The sequence below is a fragment of the Lissotriton vulgaris genome, chromosome 12, assembly GCF_964263255.1.
Source record: "Lissotriton vulgaris chromosome 12, aLisVul1.2, whole genome shotgun sequence".
NCBI classification, from domain to species: domain Eukaryota; kingdom Metazoa; phylum Chordata; class Amphibia; order Caudata; family Salamandridae; genus Lissotriton; species Lissotriton vulgaris.
Genome location: NC_141700.1, coordinates 125584056 through 125602407, shown reverse-complemented (window position 1 = coordinate 125602407; position 18352 = coordinate 125584056). Strand labels below are relative to the sequence as shown.

General features: G+C 47.1%; 1 protein-coding gene across 23 annotated transcripts in view; it reads left to right on the top strand.

The window, feature by feature from the left end:
• UBAP2L (ubiquitin associated protein 2 like) overlaps positions 1-18352 on the top strand; it is an 889182-nt gene that overhangs the window by 318310 nt on the left and 552520 nt on the right. For all 23 annotated transcript variants that reach the window (XR_015302630.1, XR_015302632.1, XR_015302629.1 and 20 more), the window contains 2 exons: positions 10404-10492; positions 11342-11395. Coding sequence is in view for 18 of the 23 variants with exons in the window: in XM_086947511.1 (XP_086803637.1) it covers positions 10404-10492; positions 11342-11395 (143 nt within the window). In the remaining 5 variants the exon portion in view is untranslated. The remainder of the gene's footprint in view (positions 1-10403; positions 10493-11341; positions 11396-18352) is intronic.

Here is an 18352-nt window from a genome sequence, read left to right as displayed (position 1 = left end):
GTGTTCTGCCTGACAAGTTTGCAGTAACTATAACTGATCTAGCACTGGCATCTATGGGTAATTACTGCATCAGGCATTCTTTTGATACCACTTGTACATCTGCCAGAATGGCTAACATCAGTGGTCCATAAATAGGAGAGATTGAATATCGAGTGATGGTACAAGTCACCCTTTAAAAGGAGCTAATATGGTAGGTGTGCTTGTTTCTAAGGGGGAGACCATGTTCGAGGCATGTGGGCTGCTGAGTTCATATCTTAGCATAGATCGCCGCCTAGTGTTGGGTCCAGATGTATGCACCTTGTTGTCTTGGAAGAGTCTTTGAAGTATCACGAGATAGGTGACTCCTCCCCTGGACTACAGTGCGCATGGGCATTTTCTCCATCCTCCGATTGTTTTTCTCCACCATTGGGTTCGGATGCACTACTCCAACTCCGGGACCGAAGTTTTCCAAGATTCAAAGGCCGAAAACCTTCAACTTTCGACTGTATTGTTTCCCTCGACTCGACCACTCTTTCCATCTATATCTGGTCGTTGCCGCGGGCCGCTTGGCCTTTTCGACGCCACATGGGCCTCCTGTCGATGGAAAGGACCCAGTTCAAAAGATGCCCACAATGTCCATCCAAGTTTCCAAATAGCAACAAGCATACAGTATGCAACAGGTGCCGATCTCTGGAGCACAACGAAGAAAACTGCCCAGCTTGTGCTCAGTTCCGGTCGAAGAAGACTATCCGGAACCGAAAAGCTGCCCGACTAGAGATACAGCGGCAGCCACCAGAAACAGAACATTTTCGATGATGAACATGAACTTCCAGAGCCAGCGGACTTGGACTTAAAGCTAGTCACTGTAGAAGACCAGTCGGACTCTGATGACGAGATCCCACCGGGGCAAACCGTGAGTACCAAAGCCCCTACCCTGACTCCACCTCCATCCAAGGCTCTGGTCAAATAATCGGCCAAAGCCTTAGTGGAGACCGAAATAAAGCTTCACAAGCCCCGCCTTCTGGCTCGGCTACGAAGACTACACCTAAGCCTTCTGGTACACTGGTACCAAGTAAAACACTTCCCAAAAAGACTATCTAATCAAAAAAGGCCACAGAGCCGAGAACGGGCACCGACACCAAACAACTCGTCGACCCAAAAAAGCTTCGACACAAAAAAGGTTGTCGACCCGAAAAAGCCCATCGGACCGAAAACAGTAGTCGATCCTAAAAAGATTCTGTACCCGAAAAAGGTTGTCGATCCAAAAAAGAGTCACCCCAAAAAGGGTCCCCCCCCCCCCCCGAAGAAAGGCGTCGACCCGAAGAGTCGTCAAACTGACAAGACGTCGAGCCGGATACAGCTCCAAGGAAACATAATGACAAGAAAGCGACCGATCCAAAAATCTCTGCGCCAAAGCCACGGACAGTAGAAGAACTTTTTCATCCTGATCCAGTGAGCCCAGACCAAAATAGACTGTATATAGAACCTGAAATAGGACATATATCAGTTTACAGTAAAAGCAAGAGAAGACTGGACACTGAAGCTCCTTCTCCTGTTCCTCCTAAGAAAAAGACTTGGGGGACATCCCCTTCAAGACCTTTTACACCTCCTCCTTTCACTCCTAACATGCCATATGTTCCGTATTCTCCTACACCTCCACATTATGATGAAGAAGACATGGGTGAAGATCCTAAACATGATTTTATAGACCCTGACGATCAAGGGAACCAAGATACCACAAGGGACGATCAAAACAACTGTGATGACCCATATGATACACAACCTATACCCGATCCCTCCACATACCCCCAAAGCCATCTCCTACTGATGACCCTGTCACTTTTAACCAACTAGTAGACCGAGCAGCTCAGTATCATGGCGTAGACATACACACTGACCCTATAGAGGAGGATTTCCTATTGAACACCTTCCCAACATCAGAGAAGACTGTACGTATACTACCTATGTTAAAGGGAGTACTAAAACATGCATCAGATATCTTTAAAGACCCAGCTAGAGCGCGTGTACTCAATCCAAGAATTGAAAAATATAAACCAGCCCCTACAGACCCCTCTTATATCAAGGCTCAGCTACCACTCGAGTCTCTAGTTTCTAATGCTAGAAAAAGAGCAAATTCGCAAACGGGTGATGCCCCCTCCTCCAGACAAGGAGTCAAAAATTTTAGAAGCCTCAGGCAAAAGAGTAGCTTCTCAAGCAGGTAATACATGGAGAATTGCCAATACACAAGCGCTCCTAGCACGCTATGACAGAGCACACTATGATGAACTCGAAGGGTTATTACAACACCCACCAGAACCCTATAAGGCAAAAGCAAATGCACAAGTACAGGAAGGGAAATTTTTCACCAATGAATCCATTAAATGCGCCCTTGATGTAGCGGATACATCCGCTAGGTCTGTCAACACTAGTGTTGCTACGCCGGCATGCCTGGCTCCGCATTTCTGGATTTAAGAATGAAGTGCTGTCTACCATACTAAATCAACCCATTACCCAGGATTTCTTGTTTGGCCCTGCTGTGGATACCATCTTAGAAAAGAAGAAAAAAGATACCGACACCGCTAAGTCCATGTGTGCACTTCAATTTCAGCAGTCTTGAAGCTCCTTTCGTCGCTCCTCTTTTCGAGGCTCAGGAAGAGGCAACACATCCCAGTCCTCTTCCTCATTTAAAAGTACTACACAAAGCACCTTTAATAGAGGCTCCAATAGAAGAGGTTATAGAGGGAACAATAACAAAGGCAGAGGACGTGGTGGTAAAACCAGAGCCTCCACCACCACCAAACAGTGATTTGTTCACACTCCCTCCAGACCAATTTAATACCAGTCGGAGGGCGAATAAAACAAATTCCTACCAGTCTGGTACGCCATCACTACAGACAGGTGGGTGAGACAAATTATCCAGTATGGTTACTGCCTGGAACTCATTTCTACTCCACCCAACATATACCGCCCAAACACCGCCTAATGTCCAAAGAACACATCATGCTGTTAAAACAAGAGGTGCTCTCCATGCTACAAAAAGGTGCCATAGAGCCAGACCCATTTCAACATCAAGGGACAGGAGTATATTCTCTATACTTCCTCATCCCCAAAAAAGACTGATCCTTCAGACCAATATTGGACCTAAGACCTCTTAACCAATACATACTATCAGAACATTTCCATATGATCACTTTACAACAAGTGCTCCCACTGCTCCAGCAAGGCGACTTCCTTACTACATTAGATCTCAAGGATGCATACTTTCACATCTCTATACACCCAGCTCACAGGAAATACCTCAGGTTCACATCGAAGGTCACTACTACCAATTCAAAGTTCTCCCCTTCGGAGTAACTACAGCACAAAGGGTTTTTACAAAATGCCTAGCAGTAGTAGCAGCACACCTCAGGAGGCAACACATCCATGTGTTTCCCTGCCTCAAAGATTGGCTCATAAAAACCAACTCGTACGCTCAGTGTGCCAGCCATACCTCAGACAATCCTGCTACTGCTCAGTCTAGGGTTTTCCATAAACTACCCAAAATCACATCTGCAACCCTCCCATATACAACAATATTTGGGAGCAACAGTAAATACCGCAGTGGGGAAGGCTTATCCAAATCCAGCCAGAATAGTCAACATACAATCTCTCATTTAAAAATTTCAAATACAACACTATCAGCTCGAGTGTTCATGCAACTTATAGGCATGATGGCCTCCTGCATATTAATTGCCCATCATTCTCGCCTTCACATGTGTCCCTTACAAGAATGCCTAGCACAGCAGTGGAACCAGGCTCAAGGACAATTAAAAGACCTAGTGTTGGTAGACAGTCGCACTTACAAGTCTCAGCTATGGTGGAACCCACAAAACCTTTCCAAGGGGCGACTGTTCCAAGAGCCAGTTCCACAAGTAGTTTTAACAGCGGACGCATCACTGAGAGGTTGGGGAACCCATCTCCTTCAATACACAGTCCAAGGTCTCTGAACAGTCAAACACAAGACACTACAGATAAACCACTTGGAGCTACTAGCAGTATTTCTAGCAATGAAAGCCTTTCAGAAATACTTGTACAACAAGGCTGTGTTAATCCGGACGGACAACATGACAGCCATGTACTACATCCAAATACAGGGAGGGACACACTCTCTGCAGCTGTCTCACCTAGTACAACACATATGGAAGTGGGCAATTCCCCAAAACATTCATCTCCTGGCAGAGCATCTCCCAGGAATAGACAGTCCAATAGCAGATCAATTGAGCAGACAGTCAAAAAGTACACGAATGGGAGATTCACCCACAAGTTCTTTAACTATTTTTCCAAAAGTGGGGACATCCAGAAATAGATTAGTTTGCCACAAACGAAAACTCAAAATGACCGTCCTTTGCCGCCAGGTTCCCACACAAGGCAATGCGATATGGATGAACTGGTCAGGCAGATTTGCATACACTTTTCCACCAACCACACTGATTCCATTAGTGGACAAAACTAAGGCAACAGTCACTCACAATGATCCTAGTTGCTCCCACATGGGCAAGACAGCCATGGTACACACCACTCCCGGAACTCTCTGTAGTCCCCCACCAAAGGCTGCGCCTTTCGCCACAATTGCTAACACAGAACCATGGAGAAATCAGGCACCCAGATCCCAATCGGATGAACCTAGCGATCTGGCTCCTGAGGTCTTAAAGTTCGGATATCTTAACTTGTCTCCCGACTGCATGAACATTATCAAAGAAGCAAGTAGTCTCACTACCAGAGCATGCTACGCAACTAAATGGAAAAGATTTGTAATCTATTGTAATAATAATCGAATCAATCCATTAGATGCCTCCATCCAAAACTTAATTTGTTACCTGCTACATCTTCAAAGATGTAACCTAGCATACTCATCAATAAGGCTACACCTTGCTGCTATAGCAGCATATCTTCAAAACAGACACGTCTACCTGTTTAGAATACCACCTATCAAAGCTTTTATGGAAGGACTTAAAAGAATTATCCCTCCAAAGCATCCACCTTCTCCAGTCTGGAACCTAAACCTAGTACTTACCAGACTCATGGGACCTCCCTTCGAACCACTTCATTCATGTGAACTACAATTCTTAACATGGAAGGTTTCTTTTTTAATTGCCATTACCTCCCTTAGACGATTAGGTGAGCTACAGGCACTAACAAATCAGGAACCTTTCATGCAAATACACCACAATAAGGTAGTACTCAGTACAAACCCTAACTTTAGGTATAAAGTTATTTCAACTTTCCACATCAATCAGTCCATAGAATTGCCAGTTTTCTTTCAAAACCCGCAGTCCGTGGCTGAAAGAGCTCTACACACACTAGACGTTAAAAGAGCCCTGCTATATTATGTTGAAAAAACAAAATCATTCAGAAAGACAAAGCAACTATTCGTTGCCTTTTCACCACAACATAAGGGTAATCCCATTTCCAAGACCGGAATAGCCAGATGGATCGTTAAAGGCATTCAAATATGCTATCAAAAAGCAAAGCGCACTTTGACAGTTCCCCCAAGAGCACACTCAAAGCGCAAAATGGGGGCATCCATGGCTTTCCTAGGAAATATTCCCTTAGAAGACATATGTAGAGCAGCTGCATGGTCTACCATACACTTTTTCACTAAACACTACTCTGTTGACGTGCAAGCTAAACAACAAGCTGCTGTAGGCCAGGCTGTTCTTAAAACTTTTTCAAACCACTGCAGCTGGTACAGGTAACCACCGCTAGAGGAGAAACTGCTATACAGTCTATGCTAAGATATGAATTTAGCTGCCCACATGCCTCGAACGGAAAATGCTACTTACCAGTATGCATCTGTTCTTTGCATGAAGTGCTGCAGACATTCATATCACCCACCCTCCTCCCTGGTGCCGGTCACAGCTGCAGGGTTACCTTCTTAACATACATTTACATGGTCATCCTACTTTTCTATACTCCATCTTTGCCACAGTGGCGAAAATCAATCTGAGAATGGAGAAGATGCCATGTGCACTGTAGTCCAGGGGAGGAGTCACCTATCTTGTGATACTTCGAAGACTCTAACAAGACAACAAGGTGCAAACATCCGGACCCAACACTAGGCGGCGATCTATGCACAGATATGAATGTCAGCAGCCCTACATGCCAAGAACAGATGCATACTGGTAAGTAGCATTTTCCTACTCATTCCTCACATTTACACTAGCTGATGCTTCACACAGTGTGGGTGAGCATCTGAAAAGCCTTTCTTTATAGCCCCGTCCTAAAAACAAGTAGTGCCTAGACTCAAATGATGTCCACTTGTTTGTTTCAGCTTGTTCATCGTTTTTTAGGTCTCGCTATTATATCCCGCAGGGATTAATAGGGGAGTATATAGTAGGCGAAACAAATTCTTGACCAAGCGCGGATTACGTACAGTTCATGTGATCCAGTCGTGTGAGACGCGCATGCACGTCAAACCCATCAGCCTCGCACCAGACTTCAATGGAATGTCTCCCAAGCTGCTCCCCCGCCATTCAGACTTCCCCGCCATCGTCCGCTCCAGTTTAACGGCCACGCGGGATATTAGTTTCACTTTCACAGCGGTGTCATGCTTGTTGCGCCTCATTTTGGTGAGTGAGTGAGCCTGCAGTCATCAGCCTTATTTAATTTAAGATTAATTGATTTTCTCAAAATCACAAGATCTTTGACCCTCTCGAGACTACTCGAACCCTGTTCCCCAGCTTCAAAGGCGGACTCTCTTGACGCGCCCGCACTTCGCTTTCACCGAGGCGCCATCTGGAGCATGATTACCGCTTCAGTTTCCTATCAGGCGCCTTCTGTATTTCCTTAGGCTTTCCTATACCACTCGCAGGCACCTACCCCCTCCCTTCTCTCCCTCCCTCTTCGTCCGCTCCAGTTTAACGGCCACACCGGATATTAGTTTCACTTTCACAGCCGTGTCATGCTTGTTGTTTTGGCTGTGTCTTGTCTTCATTTCTTTTGCTCTCTGATGATCGCTGCAGACCAGCTAATGTCTCGCTCTACCCTCACCACACCAACACTTTGGTGCTTTCTGCCGTTCTTGCAGATCAGCTCACTCCTTGCGATGCTCTCCCCGCACCATAACTTCCTATCGCTGCTTGGTTTACTTCTCCAGTCACTTCGCTATAGCCGCCTGCTAAGTAAAACAGGTAACCGGAGGCTGCTTCTCTGTGCTTCCGAATTGCTGGAGCACATCAAGTCTCGGGCTTGCCCCGTGATGCAGCCCGACAACCCCGTTCCGGCATCACTGCCCTGTTCATCCCTCAGATGACTGATCCTCCACTCCTATCGCACGCGGACAGTGCAGTCAGCAGCAGCTACATACCAAACAAAACAGGTAACCGGAGGCTGGATCTCCATGCTTCCCGGAATAACACAAGTTCCATAGCCTTTTTCTAATGTTAACGCATGTATACCCCATAAATTATGTGTTCCTTGACTCGCAATGCTAATAAACCTACCTAACCTTCCAGCGGAGCCACTTGAAGGAATGTAAACTGTGCAAAACATTTTCTTTCGGGTCACTGTGTTAAAAGTATGTGCTGCGAAGCTCATTAAACCAGTTGCTAAAAAGTGCTTGAGAAAGTATTCAACAAACACAGAGCTGGTTATTACTCCGCTTTCGCTTTCTTTTAATGAAGTCTGAGTCTGTTTCTCTCTAAGAACAAATTAAAACAAACTTCGGCATCTCTACTCCTTTAATTATGTAGGCTGGCATCTTTGTGTGCAGCCACATTTGCTTCTTTCCACAGAACACTGTTGGAAACTCCTTGTCAAAGGAGTTTTATTGCCTCATTATTCAAACCTGTGTCTAAGTCAAAATGAGTGCCTGGAAATGCTGCACAGAAGCAGGGTATTTAGAAAGTTAGCAGTCCATCTAACCTCCTTAGGATGTGATTTTGCTCCCGCATGCCCCATAATTATTCTTTCCTTACAATACTACAATGTAGATTTCCATAAAACATGTTTATTTACTACAAACAGTACATAATTGTCATAAATTAAAATAGAGTTGGTGATGCATGCTATGTTTTTTTCTCACATTTATCAAGGAAACCGCTTCAACGTAGCCTTATCTATCTATTTAACTATCTATGGCCCTCAGTCTACCTATGGCCCTCACTCTACCTATGGCCCTCACTCTACCTATGGCCCTCACTCTACCTATGGCCCTCACTCTACCTATGGCCCTCACTCTACCTATGGCCCTCACTCTACCTATGGCCCTCACTCTACCTACCTATCTATCTATGGCCCTCACTCTACCTATCTATCTATCTAGGGCCCTCACTCTACCTATCTATCTATGGCCCTCACTCTACCTATCTATCTATCGCCCTCACTCTACCAATCGCCCTCACTCTACCAATCGCCCTGACTCTACCTATCGCCCTGACTCTACCTATCGCCCTGACTCTACCTATCGCCCTGACTCTACCTATCGCCCTGACTCTACCTATCGCCCTGGCTCTACCTATCGCCCTGGCTCTACCTATCGCCCTGGCTCTACCTATCGCCCTGGCTCTACCTATCGCCCTGGCTCTACCTATCGCCCTGGCTCTACCTATCGCCCTGGCTCTACCGCCCTCACTGCCCTCACTCTATCTATCGCCCTCACTGCCCTCCCTCACTCTATCTATCGCCCTCACTCTATCGCCCTCACTGCCCTCACTCTATCTATCGCCCTCACTGCCCTCACTCTATCTATCGCCCTCACTCTAGCTACCGCCCTCACTGCCCTCACTCTAGCTATCGCCCTCACTCTAGCTACCGCCCTCACTCTAGCTATCGCCCCCACCGCCCTCACTCTAGCTATCGCCCCGACCGCCCTCACTCTAGCTATCGCCCTCACCGCCCTCACTCTAGCTATCGCCCTCACTCTATCGCACCACCACAGCATCACTCGGGGGCACCACAGCATCACTGAACGCCACAGCATCACTCGTCGCCACCACATCACTCGTCTGTGCAACTATTCAACAACTGGTTCAAATATGTTCTCTCAATGTTTCAAGTTTTTTTTTACAAATGTCACAAAAAGATGTAATATTTCACTTATTTTCTTGGATTTTCGCCACAATAAAATACACTGAACATAATCCTCACAACGTATTTACTAAAGTTTAAGCTATTGCCCTCACTCTTACCGCCCTCACTATCTATCTATAGCCCTCACTCTATCGCACCACTCGGGGGCACCGCAGCATCCCTCAGGGGCATCACAGCACCACTATGCGCTACTACAGCATCACTGAACGCCACAGCATCACTCAGCTCCACCACAGCATCAATCTGTGCAACTACTCAACAGCTGGTTCAAATATGTTCTCGCAATGTTTCAAGCTATTTAAGTATTAATTATTTAAAAAAACAAAAAAACATTATTTGTAATATCAATACATTTAAGTCACGTAATTACAAAACATGTTGCATTACAAATGCTATAGGTGTCACATTTGCAAAAGTTAAAAGTATTGGCATTGTAAATGACAGTTATTAATTTCGCTATTTTCAAAACCAACACATGAATAAAAAAATTCTCATTAACAAGACAAATAGCTCAAACTTTCCTAATGCGAGACCTATTGCATTGCAAATGCTTGTTCAATTTGGCCTCTTATCAGTGCTATGGTTTGTCAGTTGAGTGATTGTAATCCGTAGTAAAATTATGCTGTTGGCTCTATGAAGCCTTAAGTCTTCTGGATTCTCATCTATGCATAACTAGTGGCAAGAAGAGGATTGCAATTGATTAAAGAATGTCTACTGGAGAATAATTAAAGGAGCAACTTGATGTTGGGCAAAAAGTCAACGGTAATGCATGTATTGTTCAAGCCATTTGGGATTTCTTTATTGCTTGTGTGAAAAGCTTTGTTTCAAATTTTGCCTTTTATTTTAGGCAAAGCTTGATTGACGAAAGAAGCCCCTACAATTTTTACTCTTCTAAAAAGGAATTTCACAACACCATCTAATATAGAATGGGGCAGAGACTTATTACTACCATGATTGGTGTTAATATAAGGGCTATCTTGATAATACCGGTTTGAAAAAATTGTATGTTAGCCCCCTAAGAAATTTGGGCAACAAGGATTCCGTTTGGTAGACAGATGACACTGATTGATTGTGTATGTGAATACTTAGATGTTCATGATTGTTTTGTGTATTACCTTTTGTTGTTTTTTATTTTTTCGTATGTATATGTAGATATTTGATGTGCTTTCTGACAAATATATACATACAAACATCTGGATCTCAGACTGGTGCGAGTGCCTATCTAAGAAGATAAAAGGTGTTGAAGAGAATATTTCTCGTATGAGGGATTATGGTTTCCTTCAGGTTTAAGAATTACCTTGGTTGTTTGATCCATTCCACCGCATGATTGTTAATTTTTTCCGGTTTTATTTTAGGCAAAGCACCCCCCAACCTTCCTCCCGGAGTACCACCGCTTCTTCCAAACCCATACATCATGGCACCTGGTCTCCTTCACCCCTATCCGGTGAGTCTTTCTGATTGAACCCTTTGTTTGTGATCAGTGAGGTATAGATTGAGACTTTAGCATGCCAGTATACCCTTAACAGCTAGTTCTATTGCTATGAAGGGGTGGGGGGGGGGGGGGGGGGGGCAGAGAGTGCAAAATAAATGGGAACTTATTCTAGATGCAATCAGACAGCCTCTTCCTGCCTGGGTTGCTGCTCATGCCTCCAACAGTTTGTTATGGATTTGCAAATAGTTTACTACTGATCTTTACATCCATTAAGAAACTTTATATTGTATCTGTATGCAGTTTGGCGGTGTTGCTAGAGTATATTCTAGACCTGTGCTAGGACCTGTTTTGTTAAAGTAGAACTTTGTCAGAGTAAAGAAACTAAGGATAGAGTGTGTATGTAATCCAGGGTACACTATGAAGTGGGGAAAGGTAACCTGCACCACTTTCTGGTTTCAAGTGTGGTCCTAGGATATCTTTCAGATATGCTAAATGACCTGTATGAGAATCTACTTCTATTACTCTAGTGAAAATTTGCCTTTAATTTGTGCAAGAAAAGGAGAACGAGACCAGTAAATTAGGTGAACTAGTGGAAACTTGTGGGAGGTTTGAAAAATAGTTTGCATGCTTTGGAATGTGCTCAATTAGTGTTAGCCATGTCATGCCTTGTGGGTAATTGGAATGATAAACGAATGGTGATCGATTGGGCTAGTTTTAAATATGTGCAGGTTTTTTTCTTAACTGCTTCATAAACCTGGATTTTCATCAGTCTGCACAATTACTTTCTTCAGCATTCTGGTATGTTTAGTGCACTTAATTGTATTTTCAAATGTTCTTATCGTACTTATCTTCCTTTCTTAGCCACAGGTCTATGGGTATGAGGATCTGCAAATGCTCCAGACAAGATTTCCTTTGGTGAGTGCATGTGAATATCAATGGTGCGAGGGGAGGTTGGAACCTGAGACAAGTGAATTAATAAAGGTTTAATAGCTGTAGATCTTCTTGTGATTTCCCAGTGACTGAACTTTTTTTTTTTTTTTTACTAGACCAGTTATTTACTTTTTATGTCTATTTGAAAGCCCAAATTTCATTATAGGGAAGCTAATTCGATCAGATTTGGAAGGAAAGAGGCACCAGGTCTTCATTCCTTTGAGAAACTGCCTTCTTTCTTGCATGGTATGCCCCCACTTGTTGCTGAATTGCTGATGTGCTTTGACTGAGTGTGCCCTGGGCTCCTGCCAATAAGGTACCCAGGGCTTGTTCCTTCCCTAAAACCTGCATTGAAGCCTAAACCCAATTGGAATCCCTGGCCACATGGCAGCCCCTGGTAAATGGTACCCAGGAGACAGACCCCCCCCCAGGTTACGAGTATTATCAGTCACCCCTCTATCTGGGTGCCCTATGCCAGTGGTTAAGGGTACAGGTGCATGAGCCCTGTACACCTACAGTACCCAGGTCCATTTCTGGGCAGTAAGTGCAGTGCTGCCATTAAGAGTATATGGTGCTGGGAGTTTGTCATTGCGAACTCCACAGCACCATAATGGCTACACTGAAGACTGAGAAGTTTGGTATCAAACTTCTCAGCACATTAAATCCACACTGATGCCAGTGTGGGATTTAATGTAAAATGCATGACAAAGGGTATCTTAGAGATGCCCCCTGAAACTCTACCAACTCAGTGACCTGACGGAGTGGGTGCCTAGGCTGCCACCACCAGACATGTTTCTGGACCCCTGGGTCGAGAGCTTGCTGGTCTCAGGGGGCCTTCAACCATGCACATCCTGGGACGAGGTGCCAAGCCTCCTCCCCCAGGATGGGCAGGGTTCACGGAAGAGACGCTTCAAAGGCATAAAACCTTTGTGAGCCTCTCCAGACCACTTGCTGTACTCAGCAACTGGTCCCCACTGGTTCTACCCCGCACTTTTGGCAGGAGACCCGGCGGAAAAAACAAAGTGAGGTGTGCCCACCTCTGCTAACTCTACCCCTAAGGTGGGAGAGGCGAGGTGAAGCACAACCTTGAGTCCCCACCATCTTGAGGATAGAGGGACCCAGCCTACCAGGGACTGGCTCCTGCCCCCCTCACACTGGAGAATGGCAGAATAGGGGGGTGTACCCACCCCAGGGAAGGGACCCATTGGTCCCTGACTTTTACCTACCTGTAACGCCCATAAATCTAGTATTTAGGGGCACCCTGAAACTTCCGCCCTCTGATCCAGCAACAAGAAAAGGACAAGAAGCTGTGAGGAGCTTAACAAGAGAACGTCTCCCACTAACTTGGCCCCAGCCCTACAGGCCTGTCTCTCCTCGAACCTGCTCCTGCCAAACCCCGCCATGTCCAGCGGCCAGCAGCCTCAAAAACCCCGGAGAACCTGCCTGCATTTACTTTCCAAGCTGTTTCACCCGTGAACACCGGCCATGTTTAAACTGCAGCTTCTGGTGCCATCTAGAAACCGCGTATCCAGCACACACTGCACTCGCCGAGCCCGGCCTGTGTTTGAGTGAACTAACACGACAAGGCGGTCCCCCTGGTGATCCTGACCCGAGATACAGCAACCCCTGACCTGCCTCAAGCCTCCAGACGACACCTGCAGCCTCAATCCAGAGGACCCCCTACCGCGACCAGAGCGTGTAAGAAAATCCGACGTTCAAAGGCACCCCGACGCCCCACGGCCTTGTGTGCCCAACCCAGAGGTGACTAACCATCCCTCTACATCCCAACTTGCCCCTCGAAGTTGTGGTCCCTCCTGGAAGATCCTTGTCCCCGAGCCTGCAGTGTTTCTTTGCCCCAGAGAATTACTGTTGAAATCAACAGGGCACCCGACCTCAAAACAGCACCCTGCACCAGTCTGCCCTAGCGCCGCTGAGGGTGCCCCTTTGGTGCTAACTTGGTCCCCAACTTGCCTTGAGCTTAACCCTGTGGCCTGCTTGCCAGCCGCCACCACCCGGAGCATCCCCAGCCTCCATAGGATAACATTGGGTCTCAACATTCTGCACCCGGACGCCCGAGTTCCGCTGAGGGTGCAACAGTGCATCACTGACCCTGGGAGTCCCCTGAGTCTAACCCAGAACCCTAACTCAAAAGACAGATTACTTACCTTTAAACCTATAACTCATTTTCCCTTGTAGGATAACATTGACCTATTTTCTCCCAAAAAGTTTCCAAGTGTCAACTTTTGAAAACTACAAATGTTCCTTAAAAATAAGCAGAATAACCAAAACTTATTTTCTCAACTGTTTTCAGGAAATGTCCCAGTGTTGAATCCAGGATCCATCACTTAGTAAGAAAAAGTAACAATAACCTAACTTACCTGCTTAGTGAATTTGCCCCAGTATTGGAACTTTCACGGATTCCCATGCTTTTGTATCATTCCCCGTCATCGGAATGGGAGTCTCGGTAACAAAAATACCATAGCAGTAGGTACAAAAGAGAAAGAAAAGGCCTAGGCCTCATTCCCTTTTGTAGCATATCACCCTCTTTTTGTAAAAGAGACCAAACTTAGGCATCAGCCAATCTGAAGAGCCTCACCCCATAGAACCCTCCTGAAGCAACCTCAGAGCCTCAGATTTTCTACTGCACGTTGTGCTTAGGGAGTCTCCTTTGAGCTCTGCTCATTTCAACTCTTTCAGAGGTTTTTTCTTCAAGTTTTCTCTTCGGGATTTAGAAAAGGATGGCTGAAAAGGAAAGGGTTCTTTTCAAGCCATGTTCCACCTGTGGCAAGGAAAGGTTGTTTGTGGAGGATAAACACAAGGGTTGTATCTATTGCCTCTATCCGGATCATAAGGCAGAGGACTGCAAGATCTGCCGCAATTTTTCTACCAAGACCCTCCGAGATCGGGCTGGTAGACTTCTGACTGGCTTCAGAAACAGAAGGAAAAGAAACAAGGAGTGTTCGAGGCATGTGGGCTGCTGAATTCATATCTGTGCATAGATCACTGCCTAGTGTTGGGTCCGGATGATTGCACATTGTTGTCCTGGAAGAGTCTTCGAAGTATCACAAGATAGGTGGCTCCTCCCCTGTGTGAGAAGGTGGCCTGATATGCAGTGCTCACTATTCTAGTGAACACTATGTATCAGTCCAGCAACCCTTATTGATGATTGGTTGTAAGTCAACCTTATAGACCAGCTATCCTAGTAGCGTGGATACGAGCAGTCTAAGGCTAAAGACTCGAGAGGGCGTGTTAAGCCAGCTGTTATACCACACATATACCCCTTGAACACCAAGTGAAAGGACACCACACAAGTGTTATGAAAATAACCAAGATATTTATTAAGAATCACAACAGCCCTGTACTCTTTATGAGGACAGGGTACTAAGCACAAAACAAAACTCTTACGAAAATACTTAAGTTAGCACAGTATATACCAATGCCCGAGGGGCACGGAAAAACAATATACTATGAAAGTGGAATGCGAAATTACTAGCAGGTAAGTACAGTACTAATAGGCTTTGGAATCGCTAGATCTTGACTATAGAATCTTCAGATTACTTCTAGGAGACCCAGGGGACTCGGGTGCAGAGTGTGCACTCACGCGTGATGCGGGACAAAGTCTATGGTAGCTAGTAATTGCAAAGTTAGTGTTCTCAGGCGAACCTGACCTGGTAGGAGGAAAACGAAAGTGGATTCTGACCCTTGGATAGTGAGGCTATGCTGGGGCACCGAAATGCCGAAGTTACCTAGCCCAGGGGCTGCAGCTGCATAGGTCTCAAAAGACGTCGGGAATCCTCGTAGACGGACCAGGAGCCTGGAAGAAAGAAGTTGCTGGCAGGCGACCAGTGAAGAAAGTTCGATGGATCCAAGCCTGGATCGAAGGAAGATGACACCTAAAAGCAGAGGGGACCAAGTTCGAGACTGCTAGCCAGTAGTCAGTGGGCACCAGGAGGGCACCGGATGGTAGCCACCTCGACTAGGTGAGTGGGTGACGCTGTGCTCGCAGATCTCACGGACCAGGAGGCGTTGTCGGCGACCAGGATGGAGGAGCGAGCTGTCCCACGATGGATGAAGCTGTCGGCGTCGCTGGACCCAGGATTGGGCAACAAAGCCTTGGCAAACTCAAGCCCACGCGGTGGACTCAAAATGGCGTCTGGAGTGGACCAGGAGGGTCCGGGGTGCCTCTCTTGAAGAAGGAAGCAAGGGTCAGTCTGGAGCAACCAGACCAGTAGCAGTGATGTCGTCGGGCGTCGTGAAGAAGGCCACAAGCCAGCCGGCTAGTAGCCACACAGCGCGGTGAGCACGCAAAAGCAGAAGGGCCCCACGCAGATCGTGGAGATGCTGGAGGGCTGACCTTCGGTGCTGGAGCTGCTCAGGGTTGGGGCTTCTCGGACCCCAAAGCACTCACCAGTGGAGCACACGGTGGGCTTGTTGCAAAGAAGTCGTGCAGTCTTGGCGATCGTCGGTCCCTCAAGGTCTCGTCGCACTCACAGTTCTCAGCTTTGCTGTAGAGGTGAGTAGAGGTCAGAGGTGCCAGGGAAGCCGGGTCTCGTCGAGCTGGGTCGTCTGATTCGTGAAGGACTTGCAGCAGACCGCAGTGTTCTTAGGATGGTGCCCGCTTGATGCAGGGTGACTACTCCTTAGCCACAAGGGAGAATCTTGAAGAAGGAAATCTTGATGTCTTTCGCAGAAAGTCGTGTCTTGATTCCAAAGATGATCTAATTTGAACAGGGGGCCCGCTCCTATCTTTATACTAAAAAAAGGGGCTGACCCGGTGACTAGGTCCTGCCTATGGGTGGGACTAGGAGGGGGGTGGTTACACCCCTCTGCCATGCCGGACTTTCCCCAGGCCAGGGGCTGGTGTGCCCCTGGAACTGGTTCTGACTGGCCTATGCGTAGTGAGCACCGGGGTGCCACTCAGCAGTCACCTTCCTGTAAAGCCCTGCCTACCCAGGATACACAAAACCCTGTCTGGGACGGTGCTAGCACCGCCCTCGACAGGAAACCCTTTGTCCAGGCTCCCCTCGCTGGAAGGACTCCCAGCTGCAGGGGGTCAGACTCGTGTCTGTGGTGGCAGCATCCATTTTGTGGAGCTGAGGCTTCATTTAACTTTAACCGGGGTTCACAGTTACATACATGTCGTGTCCCTCTAGAAGGGTGGAATGCTAACCCCGTCGCCAGAATTGGCGAGAGGTTAGTATTCCAATTCGTATGACACCTTACTCGACATGTTTTGATAAAGCGATACCAAAGATAGCATTTAACTGCGAGGATTATAATGCACTTAAGAGTATATGGTACACGTTATCATGGAACAGCTATCAGGACTTGGTTCCGCAAGCTGCAGACAGGCTCAGCTCATGCCAGAGCACCATCTCACACGATTCCAAGCACTCTGCCTTCAGGATTGTCAAGGCCTGCCATAGGAGTGACTTGATAGGAATCTGTGTGTCCATTTTAGGGTTAGATATAGGTATACTATATCTAAAGCAAAGGGTGATTACACCACCTTGCCCCAGCTGTCATGCAGCCAGTTGTGTCAAATTTAGGAGGCCAGCCAGGGGTGGCATAATACATGCTTCAGCCCCTGGCAGCCCTGGGTACACCTATGCCCTGAGTTACAGGGTCTGATAAGGTGGCCCAGTACCAATTAGATAATGCACCTAAGGTACACGTGTCAATTTAGTAAGAGAACAGCAAGGCTGTGGGTCTGATTGGCAGGCCCACAGCCAGAGAAGTCTTAAACCAGTGAAGCAAAAAGCAAAAATCTGGGGTGATCATAGGATTGCAGACCCTACTCTCCTACAGACACCACCCTAGAAAAAATTAAGAAGGACACGGAAACTGCTAAATCCATGGGTGCCTTACAGTCCCAGCAGTTTCGGGGTGGGTCTTTTCGTTGCTCAGGCACTAGAGGCGTTTCCAGAGGCCAGCTCTCCCAGTCCACGCAGTACTACAAGGCCAACACTCAATCCACATACACCAACAAGAGCTGAGGTGGATATCGTGGTAACAGCGCTTAGGGCAGAGGTCGCGGAAACAACAACTCCAGATCCTCTGCCACCAAGAAACAGTGACACCTTGTCACTCCCCCCCGACCATACAACACCGGTCGGGGGGAGACTCCAGCAGTTCCTGCCAGTCTGGAAGTCCATCACCACAGACAGGTGGGTCAGAAAGCTTGTACAATACGGTTATTGTCTGGAGTTAACATCAACTCCACCCAACATACCCCCAAGACACCGTCCTATGTCGGCCGAGCATTTGCACTTATTGCAGCAGGAGGTCATCGTCATGCTGCAAAAAGGGGCAATCGAGCTTGTGCCAGTGCCGGAAAGAGGCACAGGGGTCTACTCCCTGTACTTCTTAATACCAAAGAAAGACTGGTCCCTCAGGCCCATCCTGGACCTCAGCCACTCAACCGATACATCCTGTCGGAGCACTTCCATATGCTGACCCTGCAGCAAGTGCTCCCGTTGCTCAGTCAGGGGGATTTTCTCGCGACTTTAGACCTAAAGGATGCGTATTTTCACATTCCACTGCACCCTTCCCACAGGAAGTACCTCCGGTTCACCATGCAAAACCAGCACTACCAGTTCAAGGTTTTGCCTTTCAGTGTCACCACAGCACCCAGGGTGTTCACAAAGTGCCGCGACAGTGGCGGCGCATCTCAGAAGACGGAACATCCACGTCTACCCTTATCTGGACGACTGGCTCATCCAAGCGAAGTCAGCCCAGCAGTGTGCCGCCCACATGTCCCACACCATTCACCTCCTGCACGATATGGGATTCTCACTGAATTACCCGAAATCCCACCTCCAGCCCGCCCATGTACGGCAGTATCTGGGCGCAACCATAAACACTCTGGCGGCCACAGCACAGCCAAATTCAGTGAGGGTCAGCAGCATTCGATCGCTGATAAAGAAATTCAGACCTCAACAC